The 19,407-nt window shown below is 45.0% G+C and overlaps 1 protein-coding gene across 2 annotated transcripts in view; it reads left to right on the top strand.

The window, feature by feature from the left end:
- The window catches only part of LOC128697222 (neuron navigator 2), a 407,376-nt gene that overhangs the window by 352,114 nt on the left and 35,855 nt on the right, over positions 1-19,407 (top strand). For both annotated transcript variants that reach the window (XM_070104147.1, XM_070104146.1), the window contains 4 exons: positions 5,775-6,009; positions 12,754-13,043; positions 15,215-15,298; positions 15,771-15,852. In XM_070104147.1, coding sequence (XP_069960248.1) covers positions 5,793-6,009; positions 12,754-13,043; positions 15,215-15,298; positions 15,771-15,852 — 673 coding nt within the window. In that variant the 5' untranslated portion in view covers positions 5,775-5,792. The remainder of the gene's footprint in view (positions 1-5,774; positions 6,010-12,753; positions 13,044-15,214; positions 15,299-15,770; positions 15,853-19,407) is intronic.

The raw sequence follows: 19,407 nt of genomic DNA, 5'->3' as shown, positions 1-19,407 counted from the left end.
AGCGGCCCATGTCCTTTTGCATGCTATTTCATTACTTTTTAACAAGTCACTAGGAACTAGCACCTTCCCGAAACTACTCAAGACGGCAAGGGTTACACCAATACATGAAGGTGGTGACCCTACAGATTTAAACAACTATAGGCCAATATCAAACTTACCATTGCTATCCAAAATCTTTGAGAAACTCGTGCACAGGAGACTATATTCATTTATAACGACACAAAACATACTCAACCCCTGCCAGTTTGGATTCAGGAAAAATAAAAGCACTAATGATGCAATCATAAAAATGCTAGATCTGCTTTACACAGCATTGGAAAATAAGGAATATCCACTAGGAATTTTTATTGACCTAAGAAAAGCTTTTGACACAGTAGACCACGACATCCTACTCCACAAACTTGACCATTACGGTATAAGAGGCCATGCGCTTGCTTATTTCAAATCTTACCTTACTAATAGGTATCAGTATGTCACCATTAAAGACACAGCATCAACAACACGGCCACTTGATACTGGAGTTCTGCAGGGAAGTGTCCTTGGTCCCCTGCTCTTCCTCATATACATCAATGATCTTTCAAACGTATCCCAACACCTGAAACCCATTCTCTTTGCTGACGACATGACTTATGTCATCTCTCACCCTAATCTTGCCACCCTCAACACCATTGTTAATGAGGAGGTGATCAAAATATCGACTTGGATGACAGCCAATAAACTTACGCTTAACACTGACAAAACCTACTATATTATGTTTGGTAGCAGAGCAAAAGATGCACAAATTAACATTAAGATCGACAACACTCTAATTACCAGACATAATGAGAGCAAATTCCTAGGCCTATACCTTGACAACAACCTGAATTTCGGCACCCATATCCAGCACATAACCAAAAAAGTATCCAAAACGGTTGGGATCCTCTCCAAGATACGATACTACGTGCCGCAAAATGCCCTTCTCACACTATACCACTCACTTATTTATCCATACCTCACCTATGCTATCTGTGCTTGGGGATCAACTGCAGCAACATACCTAAAGCCAATAATAACCCAACAAAAAGCTGCAGTAAGAATAATCACTAAATCCCATCCCTGGCAACACACCCCCCCACTCTTCATAGATCTAAACTTACTCCCTGTTCAGTACATCCACACTTCCTACTGTGCAATCTACATCTACAGGACCTTAAACTCCAATATTAACCTTGACCTAAAACGCTTTCTTGATAGTTGTGACAGAACCCACAGGCATAACACCAGACACAAACATCTCTACGACATTCCCCGTGTCCGACTAAACCTTTACAAAAATTCAAAATATGTCAAAGGCCCTAAAATCTGGAACACCCTATCTGAGAACTTTAGAACTGCAGACACATTCATCACCTTCAAAACTACCATTAGAAAACATCTTGTCTCCGTGATACACCCTGTCAACTAACTACACGAATACCACCTGGTGGTTCACACTTACACTCGCCCATTTGACCATAAACAGAAATATTAATCTCAATCTTAAAATAATGAATCCTGTGATACTCCAATACTGAAACTATGTATTGCGCCAAAACAAAAGCATTCACATTGCGAAACTCACAAACTAGTATTTAGTCACTTAGCCATAATACCAACTTACCTCATAATTTTTAATATTTTTAAATTTAAGATTTAAACTAAGTCTGCCCGAAATGCCTAGCCATGCTAGGTGTTCTAGTGGTACACTCTGTGATGCCTAGCCATGCTAGGTGTTCTAGTGGTACACTCTGTAATCATTATTTTACTACATGTAAACCACACAATAACCAAATTCTGTAAACTCAGCATTGTAATCCTTATAGAGAATAAACTTTGAATTTGACTGTCTGCATGCATAACTATGGACTGTCTGCATGCATAACCATTGACTATCTGCATGCATAACTATTGACTGTCTGCATGCATAACTATTGACTGTCTGCATGCATAACTATTGACTGTCTGCATGCAGAACTATTACCTGGAGTTTACCTGGAGAGAGTTTCGGGGGTCAACGCCCCCGCGACCTGATTTGTGACCAGACCTTCTGGTGGATCAGAGCCTGATCAACCAGGCTGTTACTGCTGGCTGCACGCAAACCAACGTACGAGCCACAGCCCGGCTGGTCAGGTACCGAGTTTAGGTGCGTGTCCATTGCCAGCTTGAAAACTGCCAGGGGTCTATTGGTAATCCCCCTTATGTATGCTGGGAGGCAGTTGAACAGTCTCGGGCCCCTGACACTTATTGTATGGTCTCTTAACGTGCTAGTGACACCCCTGCTTTTCATTGGGGGGTTGTTGCATCGTCTGCCAAGTCTTTTGCTTTCGTTGTGAGTGATTTTCGTGTGCAAGTTCGGTACTAGTCTCTATAGGATTTTCCAGGTGTATATAATCATGTATCTCTCCCGCCTGCGTTCAAGGGAATACAGGTTCAGGAACTTCAAGCGCTCCCAGTAGTTGAGGTGTTTTATCTCCGTTATGCGCGCCGTGAAGGTCAGCAATTTCACCTGCCGTGAGAGGTGCTGTTAGTGTGCAGCAATATTCCAGCCTAGATAGAACAAGTGACCTGAAGAGTGTCATCATGGGCTTGGCATCCCTAGTTTTGAAGGTTCTCATTATCCATCTTGTCATTTTTCTAGCAGATGCGATTGATACAATGTTATGGTCCTTGAAGGTGAGATCCTCCGACATGATCACTCCCAGGTCTTTGACGTTGGTGTTTCGCTCTATTTTGTGGCCAGAATTTATTTTGTACTCTGATGAAGTTTTAACTTCTTCGTGTTTACCATATCTGAGTAATTGAAATTTCTCATCGTTGAACTTCATATTATTTTCTGCAGCCCACTGAAAGATTTGGTTGATACCCGCCTGGAGCCTTGCAGTGTCTGCAATGGAAGACACTGTCATGCAGATTCGGGTGTCATCTGCAAAGGAAGACACGGTGCTGTGGCTGACATCCTTGTCTATGTCAGATATGAGGATGAGAAACAAGATTGGAGCGAGTACTGTGCCTTGTGGAACAGAGCTTTTCACCGTAGCTGCCTCGGACTACTACTCTGTGTTCTGTTTGTGAGGAAATTATAGATCCATCTACCAACTTTTCCTGTTATTCCTTTAGCACGCATTTTGTGCGCTATTACGGCATGGTCACACTTGTCGAAGGTTTTTGTAAAGTCTGTGTATATTACATCTGCATTCTTTTTGTCTTCTAGTGCATTTAGGACCTTGTCGTAGTGATCCAATAGTTGAGACAGAGAGGAGCGACCTGTTCTAAACCCATGTTGCCCTGGGTTGTGTAATTGATGGGTTTCTAGATGGCTGGCAATCTTGTTTCTTAGGACCCTTTCAAAGATTTTTATGATATGGGATGTTAGTGCTATCGGTCTGTAGTTCTTTGCTATTGCTTTACTGCCCCCTTTGTGGAGTGGGGCTATGTCTGTTGTTTTTAGTAACTGTGGGACGACCCCCGTGTCCATGCTCCCTCTCCATTGGATGGTAAAAGCTCGTGATAGCAGTTCTTGATGAACACGGAGTTCCATGAGTCTGGCCCTGGGGCAGAGTGCATGGGCATGTCATTTATCGCCTGTTCGAAGTAAGTTGGTGTCAGGATAACATCAGATAGGCTTGTGTTAACCAAATTCTGTGGCTCTCTCATAAAAAATTAATTTTGATCTTCGACTCTCAGTCTTGTTAGCGGCTTGCTAAAAACTGAGTCATATTGGGATTTGAGTTGCTCACTCATTTCCTTACTGTCATCTGTGTAGGATCCATCTTGTTTAAGTAGGGGCCCAATACTGGACGTTGTTCTCGACTTTGCAAATCACTCACTTCGAAAGCAAAAGACTTGGCAGACGATGCACCATCCCCCCAATGAAAAGCAGGGGTGTCACTAGCACGTTAAGAGACCATACAATAAGTGTCAGGGGCCCGAGACTGTTCAACTGCCTCCCAGCACACATAAGGGGGATTACCAACAGACCCCTGGCAGTCTTCAAGCTGGCACTGGACAAGCACCTAAAGGCAGTTCCTGATCAGCCGGGCTGTGGCTCGTACGTTGGTTTGCGTGCAGCCAGCAGCAACAGCCTGGTTGATCAGGCGCTGATCCACCAGGAGGCCTGGTCACAGACCGGGCCGCGGGGGCGTTGACCCCCGAAACTCTCTCCAGGTAAACTCCAGGTCTCCAGGCATAGGAAAAGAAATACTTTGGGTTTCTTTCGATTTCATTTATGGCTTTTAGTTCTTCCCACGATTCCTGACTCCTATAAGATTCCTTTAGCTTAAGTTCGATGCTTGCTATTTCTCTGACCAGTGACTCCCTACGCATTTCAGATATATTTGCCTCTTTTAGCCGCTGTTATTCTTTTCCGTCGCCTGTAAAGGGAGCGCCTGTCTCTTTCTATTTTACATCTACTCCTCCTTTTTCTTAAAGGAATAAGCCTTGTGCATACATCGAGTGCCACCAAGTTAATCTGTTCTAGGCATAAGTTGGGGTCTGTGTTGCTTAGTATATCTTCCCAGCTTACATCGGTTAGGACTTGGTTTACTTGGTCCCACTTTATGTTCTTATTATTGAAGTTGAATTTGGTGAATGCTCCCTCATGACTAATCTCATTATGTCGGTCTGGAGCTCCGCGCATACATGTCTGAACCTCGATTATGTTGTGATCTGAGTATATTGTTTTTGATATGGTGACATTTCTTATCAGATCATCATTGTTAGTGAAGATGAGGTCCATTATTATTATAATCAAGGGGGAAGCGCTAAACCCGGAGGATTATACAGCGCCTGGGGGGGGGGATGTGGAAGGCATTCAGGCTTAATTCGGGGAACTGGAGCACAGATCCAATTCCCTAAATCAAGAGCCCCTCACCAACATCAAGGAACCTTCCTTGAGGGGAAGATGAGGTCCAGTGTATTCTCCAGTCTAGTAGGCTCTATTATTTACTGGTTTAAATTGAATTTGGTGCAGAGATTTAAAAGCTCGTGTGTGTGTGAGTTCTCGTCAGAGCTGCCTCCTGGTGTTATTACTGCAACAACATTATTTGCTATATTCCTCCATTTTAGGTGCCTTAAGTTGAATTTCCCCAGGAGCAAGATGTTGGGTGCAGGAGCTGGAAGATTTTCCAGACAGTGGTCAATTTTCAACAACTGTTCCTGGAACTGCTGGGACGTTGCATCCGGAGGCTTGTAGACTACCACAATGACTAGGTTTTGGTTCTCGATCTTTTCTGCTTAAACTTCCAATACATCATTTGAGGCATTTAGCAGTTCTGTGCAACCAAGTGACTCTGGTGTGGTGTGAGTCACATCCTGGGTGTTAGTGGACTGGTGTGGGTCACATCCTGGGTGTTAGTGGACTGGTGTGGGTCACATCCTGGGTGTTAGTGGACTGGTGTGGGTCACATCCTGGGTGTTAGTGGACTGGTTTGGGTCACATCCTGGGTGTTAATGGACTGGTGTGGGTCACATCCTGGGTGTTAGTGGACTGGTGTGGGTCACATCCTGGGTGTTAGTGGACTGGTTTGGGTCACATCCTGGGTGTTAGTGGACTGGTGTGGGTCACATCCTGGGTGTTAGTGGACTGGTGTGGGTCACATCCTGGGACAAAACTGACATAATTTGCTAGAAATGCTCAGCATAACAAGGGACTTTCTATATAGTAGTATGTCATTGCTTGTACATGTACTTGTATACCTTGTATATGTACTTGTATACCTTGTACATCACTGTGGCTAATATTATTTGTATTTGGACAGGTGAGGTCAGATGTGGGCATGACGGAATTGGGGTATGTGACCTTACCCCGAGGTCTACGTTTGGCTGGCACCTCCAATGGCCTCCTCAGCAGCAAAGGCCTCTTCAGCATCAGTGGCCATCAGCACAAAAATGGCCATCTTGCCAATGGCAAGGTTCACACCGTCTCTTCTACAGAGAAGGGCTCTCCCAAAGCTCCTACCATAGAAAAGACCCTGACGGGGAATGGCTGTGCAGGTTAGTACACTACTCATGATTCACTAACGATAAACGGTGCCCCGTGGCCTGGTGCCTAAAGCTCTACCTTCACACGGTGAGGGGTCCGGGTTCGATTCCCGGCGAAGGGGTAGAAACATTGAACGTTTTTCCTTACACCGGCTGTCTATGTTCACCCATCAGTAAAATGGGTACCGTGGGAGGGGCTGGGTTTGATTTGTGTCATTGGGTACGGGAGATAATTTTTGTGTTCCTTTGGGTAGAGGTCGTTTTGATAAGGACCTCCCTTGTATGGGCCAGTAGGCCTTTGCAGTGTTCCTCCATTCTTATGTTCTTATGTGTTAGTGGACTGGTGTGGGTGGTACCCTGTGTTAGTGGACTGGTGTGGGTCATACCCTGCGTTAGTGGACTGGTGTGGGTCATACCCTATGTTAGTGGACTGGTGTGGGTCATACCCTGTGTTAGTGGACTGGTGTGGGTCGTACCCTGTGTTAGTGGACTGGTGTGGGTCATACCCTGTGTTAGTGAACTGGTGTGGGTCATACCCTGTGTTAGTGGACTGGTGTGGGTCATACGCTGTTAGTGGACTGGTGTGGGTCATACCCTGTGTTAGTGGACTAGTGTGGGTCATACCCTGTGTTAGTGAACTGGTGTGGGTCATACCCTGTACTCACCTATTTGTACTCACCTATTTGTGGTTGCAGGGGTCGAGTCCTAGCTCCTGGCCCCGCCTCTTCACCGGTTGCTACTAGGCCCTCTCTCTCCCCGCTCCATGAGCTTTATCAAACCTCGTCTTAAAACTGTGTATGGTTCCTGCCTCCACTACGTCATTTTCTAGGCTATTCCACTGCCTTACAACTCTATGACTGAAGAAATACTTCCTACTATCCCTGTGTTAGTGGACTGGTGTGTGTCGTACCCTGTGCGTTAGTGGACTGGTGTGGATGGTACCCTGTGTGTTAGTGAACTGGTGTGGATGGTACCCTGTGTGTTAGCGGATTGATGTGGGTGGTACCCCGTGTGTTAGTGGACTGGTGTATGTGGTACCCTGTGCGTTAGTGGACTGGTGTGGATGGTACCCTGTGTGTTAGTGAACTGGTGTGCATGGTACCCTGTGTGTTAGTGGATTTCAATTTCAATTTCAATTACTCAGATATGGTAAACATGAGGAAATTAAATCTTCATCAGAGTACAAAACAAATTCTGGCCACAAAATAGAGCGAAACACCAACGTCAAAGACCTGGGAGTGATTATGTCGGAGGATCTCACCTTCAAGGACCATAACATTGTATCAATCGCATCTGCTAGAAAAATGACAGGATGGATAATGAGAACCTTCAAAACTAGGGAGGCCAAGCCCATGATGACACTCTTCAGGTCACTTGTTCTATCTAGGCTGGAATATTGCTGCACTCTAACAGCACCTTTCAAGGCAGGTGAAATTGCCGACCTAGAAAATGTACAGAGAACTTTCACGGCGCGCATAACGGAGATAAAACACCTCAATTACTGGGAGCGCTTGAGGTTTCTAAACCTGTATTCCCTGGAACGCAGGAGGGAGAGATACATGATTATATACACCTGGAAAATCCTAGAGGGACTAGTACCGAACTTGCACACGAAAATCACTCACTACGAAAGCAAAAGACTTGGCAGACGATGCACCATCCCCCCAATGAAAAGCAGGGGTGTCACTAGCACGTTAAGAGACCATACAATGAGTGTCAGGGGCCCGAGACTGTTCAACTGCCTCCCAGCACACATAAGGGGGATTACCAACAGACCCCTGGCAGTCTTCAAGCTGGCACTGGACAAGCACCTAAAGTCGGTTCCTGATCAGCCGGGCTGTGGCTCGTACGTTGGTTTGCGTGCAGCCAGCAGCAACAGCCTGGTTGATCAGGCGCTGATCCACCAGGAGGCCTGGTCACAGACCGGGCCGCGGGGGCGTTGACCCCCGAAACTCTCTCCAGGTAAACTGGTGTGGGTGGTACCCTGTGTGTTAATGGACTGGTGTGGGTGGTACCCCGTGTGTTAGTGGACTGGTGTGGGTCGTACCCTGTGTTAGTGGACTGGTGTGGGTCGTACCCTGTGTGTTAGCGGACTGATGTGGGTGGTACCCCGTGTGTAAGTGGACTGGTGTGGGTCGTACCCCGTGTGTTAGTGGACTGGTGTGGGTGGTACCCTGTGTGTTAGTGGACTGGTGTGGGTGGTACCCTGTGTTAGTGGACTGGTGTGGGTGGTACCCTGTGTGTTAGTGGACTGGTGTGGGTGGTACCCTGTGTGTTAGTGGCCTGGTGTGGGTGGTACCCTGTGTGTTGGACTGGTGTGGGTGGCACCCTGTGTGTTAGTGGACTGGTGTGGGTGGTACCCTGTGTGTTAGTGGTCTGGTGTGGGTGGTACCCTGTGTGTTAGTGGACTGGTGTGGGTGGTACCCTGTGTGTTAGTGGACTGGTGTGGGTGGTACCCTGTGTGTTAGTGGACTGGTGTGGGTGGTACCCTGTGTGTTAGTGGACTGGTGTGGGTGGTACCCTGTGTGTTAGTGGTCTGGTGTGGGTGGTACCCTGTGTGTTAGTGGACTGGTGTGGGTGGTACCCTGTGTGTTAGTGGACTGGTGTGGGTGGTACCCTGTGTGTTAGTGGACTGGTGTGGGTGGTACCCTGTGTGTTAGTGGACTGGTGTGGGTGGTACCCTGTGTGTTAGTGGACTGGTGTGGGTGGTACCCTGTGTGTTAGTGGACTGGTGTGGGTGGTACCCTGTGTGTTAGTGGACTGGTGTGGGTGGTACCCTGTGTGTTAGTGGACTGGTGTGGGTGGTACCCTGTGTGTTAGTGGACTGGTGTTGGTGGTACCCTGTGTGTTAGTGGACTGGTGTGGGTGGTACCCGGTGTGTTAGTGGACTGGTGTGGGTGGTACCCGGTGTGTTAGTGGACTGGTGTGGGTGGTACCCGGTGTGTTAGTGGACTGGTGTGGGTGGTACCCTGTGTGTTAGTGGACTGGTGTTGGTGGTACCCTGTGTGTTAGTGGACTGGTGTGGGTGGTACCCTGTGTGTTAGTGGACTGGTGTGGGTGGTACCCTGTGTGTTAGTGGACTGGTGTGGGTCGTACCCTGTGTGTTAGTGGACTGGTGTGGGTGGTACCCTGTGTATTAGTGGACTGGTGTGGGTGGTACCCTGTGTGTTAGTGAACTGGTGTGGGTGGTACCCGGTGTGTTAGTGGACTGGTGTGGGTCGTACCCTGACGACAGGTTGCACAATGTGTAACCAATGTTTTTGATAAAAAAGTTAAAGGTCCCTTGTTCCTCTCAGTATTGACGTGACCGCTGAAGCATCCAAGGTAACGGAGAATCTCATTGACTTGCCGTTCAGGACAAGAGAAGGTCATACACTCAGTTCTGCTCTGGAGGACTGTTCTCCCATCAAGGGAGGTTTCTTGACGTTGGTGAGGAGCTCTTGATTTAGGCCCCCTCGAGGGAGGTTCCTTGACGTTGGTGAGCGGCTCTTGATCTAGGCCCCGTCGAGGGAGGTTCCTTGACGTTGGTAAGATAAGATAAGATAAGATTTCGTTCGGATTTTTAACCCCGGAGGGTTAGCCACCCAGGATAACCCAAGAAAGTCAGTGCGTCATCGAGGACTGTCTAACTTATTTCCATTGGGGTCCTTAATCTTGTCCCCCAGGATGCGACCCACACCAGTCGACTAACACCCAGGTACCTATTTGCTGCTAGGTGAACAGGACAATAGGTGTAAGGAAACGTGTCGGAATTTCCACCCGCCGGGAATCGAACCCGGGCCCTCCGTGTGTGAAGCGGGAGCTTTAGCCACCAGACCACCGGGCCCCCTCATGTTGACGGCAGTGAAGGGACTTGAGCTAGAGTTCGTCACGGCCACGCTAGCTGGAGATTTGTCTGTAAAATCTTGCATTTGTGGTCACAGCGGTGCCTGTGCTAACCAACCTAAGGTTCATTGACGTTGGTGAGCGGCTTTTGATATAGGTCCCTCAGGATCCTGAATAAAGCTGAATTATGTTCCAAGGAGGAGGTGCTCGTGGTTCACATAGTGGCGACCTCGTGAATAATACGGCCCTGATCTCTAAAGTGAGTGACGGAGGAACACTACTGAAGGCCTACTGGTCCATACTAGGCAAACTCTTTCTTGATAAATTAGACACATGTGCAACTCTTGGGTATCTTTATTGAGGAAACGAGTTGCCAAACAGTGGCTTCATCAGTCCATACAAAGGAGAATTGTGAAGAGCCGGAGATGAATGAGGTAATCAGTCCCTCAACCTTGAGTCGATGTGGTCAGTCCATCAATCTTGAACAGAATACAGCTTATGAGCGGAGAAGTAGCTTATATACCGTAGGCAGGAGAGGTGCAGAAGTCATAGGTGGGGTCACATTTGTTCAGTGTGGAAGTAGGTCGTGCCCAAGGGTTAGGCAAGCGAAGAATTCCCTTGGGCACGACCTACTTCCACACTGAACAAATGTGACACCACCTATGACTTCTGCACCTCTCCTGCCTACGGTATATAAGCTACTTCTCCACTCATATGCTGTATTCTGTTCAAGATTGATGGACTGACCACATCGACTCAAGGTTGAGGGACTGATTACCTCATTCATCTCCGGCTCTTCACAATTCTCCTTTGTATGGAATGATGAAGCCACTGTGTGGCGACACGTTTCCTCAATAAAGATACCCAAGAGTTGCACATGTGTCTAATTTATCAAGAAAGAGTTTGCCTAGTATGGACCAGTAGGCCTTCAGTAGTGTTCCTCCGTCACTCACTTTAGAGATCAGGGCCGTATTATTCACGAGGTTGCAGGGGTCGAGACTCGGCTCCTGGCCCTGCCTCTTCACTGACCGCTACTGGGTCCCTCTCTCCCTGCTCCATTAGCTGTATCATACCTCGTCTTAAAACTGTGTCTGGTTCCTGCCTCCACTACATCACTTGCCAGACTATTCCACTTCCTGACAACTCTGTGACTGAAGAAATACTTCCTAACATTCCTGTGACTCATTTGAGTCTTCAACTTCCAACTGTGATCCCTTGTTTCTGTGTCCCATCTCTGGAACATCCTGTGTCTCTCTCTGTCAACCTTATCTATCCCATGCAGTATTTTGTATGTCATTATCATGTCTCCCTTGACCCTCCTGTCCTCCAGTGTCATCAGGCCGCTTTCCTTTAACCTTTCTTCATAGGACATTCCCTTTAGCTCCGGAACTAGCCTTGTTGCAAACTTTTGCACTTTCTCTAATTTCTTGATGTGCTTGACCAGGTGCGGGTTCCAAACTAGTGCTACATACTCAGTATGGGTCTGGTGTACACGGTGTACAGAGTCTTAAACGATTCCTTACTAAGGTATCGGAACGCTATTCTCAGGTTTGCCAGGTGCCCATATGCTGTAGCAGTTATCTGGTTAATGTGTGCTTCCGGAGACGTGCTCGGTATTATACTCGCCCTAAAGTTGGTACCTGACCAGCCGGGCTGTGGCTCGTACGTTGGTTTGCGTGCAGCCAGCAGTAACAGCCTGGTTGATCAGGCTCTGATCCACCAGGAGGCCTGGTCACAGACCGGGCCATGGGGGCGTTGACCCCCGGAAGTCTCCAGGTAAACTCCAGGTCTCCAGGTAAACTCACCCCAAGATCTTTCTCCTTGAGTGAGGTTTGCAGTCTTTGGCCACCTAGCCTAGAGTGTATGTGTGTGTATGTGTATTAGTGATAGGTTAAGAGTTCACTAACTGTCACTGTGTAACTTAAAAAGGTGATAAGTTAGAAACCGTATTGACATAGCCTAGCTCCTGCACCAGTACATTTACTGATATCAAATTATTGATATACAATACCATAGCATATGATGAAGACAATTACATATTATCTTCAAGTACATGTACAAGGTATACAGGCCATAGCTGACATCAATGACATACTTCTATATAGAAAACTGCTTGTTATGCAGAGCATTTAGGGCAAATTAGGTCAGTTTTTTCCCAAGATGCAACCCACACCAGTTCACTAACACCCAGGTACCCATGATACTGATGGGTGAACAGAGACAACAGGTGTCTTAAGGAAACACATACTGATGTTTTCCATCCATACCGGGGATTCGATCTCCGGACCTCAGTGTGTGAGCTGAGTGCGCTAGCAATCCAGCTCTGGGACGCTATTAACACTCTTCCTTCAGAGTCTGGTGCATGTGTTGTAAATTTAATTTGGCACATCTGCATGCATAGCTATGTTCATTTAGACACTTTCATAGATTTCTAGCTGCTTGACCAGTGTAAACCTCTGTGTTGACTGGTTCAAGGTTTTTTCCTTTGGTATTGGTGAGGTCTTTGATGGATGTGCTGGTTGTAATGGTTAGATAAGATTTTCTTAGGATTTTTAACCCCGGAGGGTTAACCACCCAGGATAACCCAAGAAAGTCAGTGTGTCATCAAGGACTGTCTGTCTTATTTCCATTGTGGTCCTCAATCTTGTCCCCCAGGGTGCGACCCACACCTGTCGACTAACACCCAGGTACCTATTTGGTGATACCCCGCCGGGAATTGAACCCGGGGCCTTTGTGTGTGAAGCGAGAGCTTTAGCCACCAGGGCACCCTGGTGACTTTTGTGGTACACTGTTGCCCTGCCATTGCCATTTATTAATATGTGCTGTAATATCTTTGTATATTAATGAATCTAGAGAGCTAGTTGTCTGTTTCAGTGATGACTGTGAAACTTGTTCCTTTTGTGTTAATTCATTTTGTCTTGGTTTTTACAGGTGGACAAGCTGTACATGATGGGTTTGCTACTATACGTTCTGGGACAGGTAAGCGAGGCCGGGCTCTAAGCTCACCCTCAGTCATTGCTGAACCCCAGGTTTCAGTCTGCCATCATGGGTGTTGTAACCCTAGTGGTCGGGTCTGGGCCATGGAGCCACTCTGGGAGGAACGACCTGGTGGGGAATCCTCCGGGGAACTGTCCATAGCCAGGAGAGATCGCTCGCAGCTGCCTTGGTGGGAAGTAGCAACCAGACGATCAAGATATCGGTCATGTCCGGCTTTTTCTCAGGTTTGTTGCAGAATAAAATAATACATGAAGGCCCAGAATATACTATACAGCACCTGTTCTTTGTGTTCCACATTTTTGATGGCTTTCGGTTGAGCCATTGTTCCATCTGCCAGGTACTATCACTGATGGGTAAGACACATATGCAACAGTTAGACAACTTTATTCCGAAACGTTTCGCCTACACAGTAGGCTTCTTCAGTCGAATACAGAAAGTAGGCAGGAACAGTAGAGATGTGAAGACGATGTAATCAGTCCATCACCCTTAAAGTCGTAGAATTTGAGGTTGTCAGTCCCTCGGCCTGGAGAAGTTCAGTTCCATAGTCAGGAACTATCTGAAGATCAAGCGACAGTGCGGAGACTTAAATACTGTCGGAAGGAGAGGTGCAGGGTAGTAGTAGTAGTAGTAGCACCTCTCCTTCCGACAGTATTTAAGTCTCCGCACTGTCGCTTGATCTTCAGATAGTTCCTGACTATGGAACTGAACTTCTCCAGGCCGAGGGACTGACAACCTCAAATTCTACGACTTTAAGGGTGATGGACTGATTACATTGTCTTCACATCTCTACTGTTCCTGCCTACTTTCTGTATTCGACTGAAGAAGCCTACTGTGTAGGCGAAACGTTTCGGAATAAAGTTGTCTAACTGTTGCATATGTGTCTTACCTAACAACCTGTCGGTATTGTATACCATTTTGATGTTCACTATCACTGATAGGTGGAACATAATGAACAGTAGCTCAGTTTGAAGCCATTGAAAATGTGGAACACCAAAAAGGTGCTGTACATGCAGGACTCCCCTGTACCATGTCATTTGTATCTTTCTTGCTGTTCAGCTTAAATAACAGCTAAGGATTTAGCACTTGAGTTCACATAGCATAAAACATATTCCAGTAAAATAAGTTTAAAACTTTTTGTGGATACCATATAATAACAATAATCTAGTGTACTAGAGTAGAAGAGAAATTATTCAGTTAATATTTTTATATGAATAAAAATGAAGACAGTGAAACAAGACCCATTGTAGAACAATCTTTTACTGGGGTGTTTCCTTCTGTGTAGTTTTTTTCAAGTCTTACAACTCTACACAGAACTTACACAACCCACACACAGGAGATTGAAACTTGTGATGTTTCAGTCTGACTTGGATCATTAACTAGACACACAAGTGACTAGTTAATGGTCACACTAGTGACTCTTTAATGGTCCAAAATGGACTGAAATGTTGTCATAAAATTTTCTCCTTTGTGCAGGTTATTTGCGTATTTTTCCAGTCATGGTATTGTGACGTTACTCGCTTTCTACAGAAGTTGATTTGCAACATATTGCTCTCTCCTTTACTTTGTTGACAAAGCCATTTGGAGCCAGTCAAAAAGATGTTTATACAGCAGCAGTGTAATGGATCATGACAAAAGCAAAAATGCAATACCTTCCCAGGTTTCGTGTTAAAAAATAAAGTTGCTAAGAAATTGTTCTGATGTACTGTGCAACAAGTTGTCCTCGGGTAAATAATTTGTTTTCCGACTTTGAAAAACTCATAACTATACAGGTGTGTTGTGGCTCGGTTGGTAGTGCACTCAACTAACACACTGAGAGTCCAGGGTTCGATCCCTGGCATGAGTGGAAATGTTAGGCATTTTTCCTTACATCTGCTATCCCTGTTCACCTTGCAGTAAGTACAGTATTTCATGGCTTATAAGACTTGCTTTAGTTTCAATGGCTCAGCATCGGACTTAACTGGGAGAGCTGCAGCCCACCCCACACCCCAAACTTATAGCTCCCATCATTAACCCTTAAACTGTCCAAACGTAGATCTACGTTCGCTCGCAAAGCGCTCCGAACGTAGATCTACATTTTTTTTACATTCTCATGGAGAAAATCGAGGTTGGTGCACTACATGCGCAAATGTAGATCTATGTTTGGACAGTTTAAGGGTTAACCTTTAGTTTATAGGATGCAGGGTGGTTTTTGGAGACATTTTGTGAAAAAAAAATGTGTCTAATAAGCCACAAAACACAGTAGGTACTTGGGTGTTAGCTGACTGGTGTGGGTGGCATCCTGGGGGATGGTAGATAGGCCTAGGCTTTGAAATAAACTGAGGTAGGATAACAGCTCTAGCAGTGTGTGCAAAAAAAAAAAAAAGTACTTTCTTTTGATAGTATGGTTTTCATGTAGGCCAGTGTGGTGAGTGCCCTTGAGCAGACGATGAGTAGTGTGACGGATAAACTGGAACGCTTGGCGTCTTCTCCTGACCTTAAGGTGAGATATAGTAATTTCTTTTAATATGAAAAGCAGAGTCACTATAACTGTCCCACAAACTGGTGAAGTATTATTTTTATTACATTCATTTTAAGCATTAAACTTTTATGGATCATAAAGCATTTATATGAGATTTTGACAGATGGATCATACAGCACTTACATTAGACTTCGTCAGATTTAATCCCATATATCTTATTCAGACAAAGACAATACATACACTGTTAGTAGCTCTCAGCTATTTTGCAGTGACTGATTATCTGCGTACAGTCGTGCACAATACCCAGAACTCGCCATATGCAGGGGAATGCTCTTTAAGTTCCACAAACTGATGGTAACCTGTGACATTGTTTTGGTCCATTCTGGACCACATGGGATTTCCCTTTTTATTGATCAGCTTTTGTGATACATTTCAGTACTTGTCAATAAAGTTTAAGGATGGTCAGGGATAATTCATCATTTTTCATTAACAGGAGACTGAGGCTGCCGAGTTGAGAAAAACAGCGGCAGTTCTGCGTCAACAAAGCTCTGCAGTGTGCCAATCCGTCAACTCAGGTGAGCTGCAATGTATTAATTGCAATTCTTTCTTTCTTTCAACACACTGGACGTATCCCACCGAGGCGGGGTGACCCAAAAGGAAAAACAAAAGTTTCTCCTTTTACATTTAGTAATATATACAGGAGAAGGGGTTAGTAGCCCCTTGCTCCCGGCATTTTAGTCACCTCTTACAACACACACGGCTTACGGAGGAAGAATTCTGTTCCACTTCCCCATGGAGGTAAGAGGAAATAAACAAGAACAAGAACTAGAAAGAAAATAGAAGAGAACCCAGAGGGGTGTGTATATATATGCTTGTACATGTATGTGTAGTGTGACCTAAGTGTAAGTAGAAGTAGCAAGATGTACCTGAAATCTTGCATCTTCATGAGACAGAAAAAAGGACACCAGCAATCCTACCATCATGTAAAATAATTACAGGCTTTCGTTTTACAGTCACTTGGCAGGACAGTAGTACCTCCCTGGGCGGTTGTTGTCTACCAACCTACTACCTAGAAAACCTCAGATATTTTCGTTATTTTTGAACTTCTAAGAAAACAGCAGGGGCAGCTCCAGAATTTCTGTATAATAGGAGAGGTGGCAGTCTGTCTGAGAGGGGTGCTAGAAGACTCGTCTTGAAGCTGTGCTGTTAATATTTTTTTTAACTCACTGGCTGCCTCCTGCTAACATTTTCATCAAGTTTTTCTTCATTTTACGCATGGTAATTTATACAAGAGATGGTGTTACTGGCTCCTTGCTTCTGGCATTTTAGTCGCCTCTTATGACATGGTTACAGAAGAAGGATTCTTCTCCCCTTCTCTATGGATTATTATTATTATTATTATTATTATTATTATTGTTGTTGTTGTAATTTTGGAGGGTTGAGATCAGATGGAGATTATGGAAGTTTGAGTCTCCTACTTGCATTTCTTTGGTGCTGCCACTGGAAGACAGATAAATTTCGTAATCTTTTTCTACATTTAGTATTCAGATTGCTCTCTATGGGGAGGTTAGCTTAATATCTTTATTATGCACCGCATACCTGGTTGTCTTCAAGAGGGAGCTGGACAGATACCTAAAGATGGTGCCGGATCAGCTGGGCTTTGGTTCACACGTTGGATTCCGTGCGGCCAGCAGTAACAGCCTCGTTGATCAGGCCCTGATCCACCGGGAGGCCTGGTCGTGGACCGGGCCGTGGGGGCATTGATCCCCAGAATGCCCTCCAGGTAGATACCCATCCTAGAATGGAAGAACATAAGAAAGAAGGAACACTGCAACAGGCCTACTGACCCATGCAGAGTAGGTCCATGTCCCCTTTCCCCCAGATTAGCCCAGTGATCCCCCCCCCAGATTATCCCAGTGACCTACCCAGCCTGGTCATCTCCACTCAAGGATGGAGCACAGCACCAGACCCAGCAGCACAAGCTAGTCAGGTCCAACTCACACTCATCCACACCCACTCGTGTATTTATCTAACCTATTTTTAAAACTACACAACGTTTTAGCCTGAATAACTGTACTCGGGAGTTTGTTCGACTCATCCGCAACTCTATCACCAAATCAGTGCTTTCCTATATCCTTCCTGAATCTGAATTTTTCCAACTTGAAACCATTGTTGTGAGTCCTGTCTTGGCTAGATATATTTAGCACGCTATTTATATCCCGTTTATTTATTCCTGTTTTCCATTTATACACCTCGATCATATCATCCCTAATTCTGCGCCTTTCTAGAGAGTGCAGATTCAAGGCCTCAGTCTATCCTCGTAGGGAAGATTTCTGATACATGGGATCAACTTTGTCATCCTCCATTGTACGTTTTCCAGAGCATTTATATCCATTCTGTAATACGGTGACCAGAACTGAGCAGCATAGTCTAAATGAGGCCTAACCAAGGATATATAGAGTTGAAGAACAACCTGAGGACTTCTATTATTTATACTTCTAGATATGAAGCCAAGAATTCTGTTAGCTTTATTGCGAACACTAATGCACTGTTGTCTTGGTTTTAGATTACTGCTAACCAGAACTCCTAAATCCTTTTCACAATCAGTAGTATTAAGATCTACATTATTTAGTTTATATGTGGAATGGTTATTTAACTGTCCAACATTTAGAACTTTGCATTTGTCAATATTAAACTGCATCTGCCACTTCTCCGACCATTGCATCAGTCTATTCAAATCATCCTGGAGTGCTCTAGTGTCCTCATTAGAATGAATTGGATGGCTTATTTTGGTGTCATCAGCAAATTTGTTTATGTCGCTATTTATTCCCTCATCTATGTCGTTTTTGTAAATTGTGAACAACAACGGGCCCAACACTGACCCCTGAGGAACACCGCTTGTGATGTGCCCCCATTCTGATATCTCCCCATTTATGCAAACTCTCTGCTGCCTATTTGTCAGCCATGCCTCTACCCAGGAAAAAATTTCTACTCCTATTCCGTGTGCCTTAAGTTTCCTCAATAGCCTCTGGTGTGGAACTCTATCGAAAGCCTTACTGAAGTCCATATACACAGTATCATATTCATTACCATGATCTACCTCCTCAAACACCTTAGTGAAAAAAGTTAGTAAATTCGTAAGACAGGAACGCCCCTTTGTAAGATTCGTTAATCAATCTGTGCCTATCAAGATGGCTATGAATTGCTTTGGCAATTATTGATTCCATAAATTTTCCCACTATGGAGATAAGGTTTATTGGTCTATAGTTCGAAGCCAAGGACCTGTCACCTGCCTTGTAAATAGGTATTACATTTGCCATTTTCCACTTATCAGGCACTATGCCAGTTTGTAGTGATATGTTAAAAATATTAGCCAAAGGTATGCTGAGTTCCTCTTTACATTCCTTTAACACCCTTGCAAACAGTTAATCAGGACCTGGGGATCTGTTAGGTTTTAGTTTCTCTATTTGTCTGAGGACCATGTCACTAGTTACTGCAATTGTACATAGTTTATTATCATCCTGTTCTATGTAATCTATTATTTCAGGAATATTGCTTGTATTTTCCTGGGTGAAAACTGAGAGGAAGTAGGTATTGAGAATTTCACACATATCCTTATCACTGTCAGTGGTCTGACCAGAGTTACTCTTAGGTGGGCCAATCTTGTCCCTAATCTTACTTCTGTATACCTGAAAGAACCCTTTTGGGTTAGTCTTTGAATCCCTTGTGACCTTAGCCTCATAATCCCTTTTTGCTTTTCTTATTCCTTTCTTTATTTCTCTCTTTAATTGAATATATTAATTTCTTAACTGCCCATTTTTTGATATGCCTATATATGCCTCTCATTTGACCAGTGAGATGTTTTAATCTATTGTTCATCCATTTGGGATCATTTTTGTTAGATCTAATTTCCCTACTCAGAACAAAAGTTGTCTGGGCAGCTAGAACTATGCTCTGAAAAACGTCACATTGGCAACCAAGATCACCTACCTGACCCATAGTCAGGACATCCCAATTTAGCCCACCCAGGTAATTTTTCAGTCCCATGAAGTCGGCCAAGCGAAAATCTGGGACAGAGATTTGATTGCGGTTATCTGGGTAATTCCATGATACTGTATATTGAAACTAAG

The sequence above is a fragment of the Cherax quadricarinatus genome, chromosome 89, assembly GCF_038502225.1.
Source record: "Cherax quadricarinatus isolate ZL_2023a chromosome 89, ASM3850222v1, whole genome shotgun sequence".
Lineage (NCBI taxonomy): Eukaryota > Metazoa > Arthropoda > Malacostraca > Decapoda > Parastacidae > Cherax > Cherax quadricarinatus.
The sequence above is the reverse complement of the archived record's forward strand: the minus strand, read 5'-3'. Positions and strand labels throughout refer to the sequence as shown.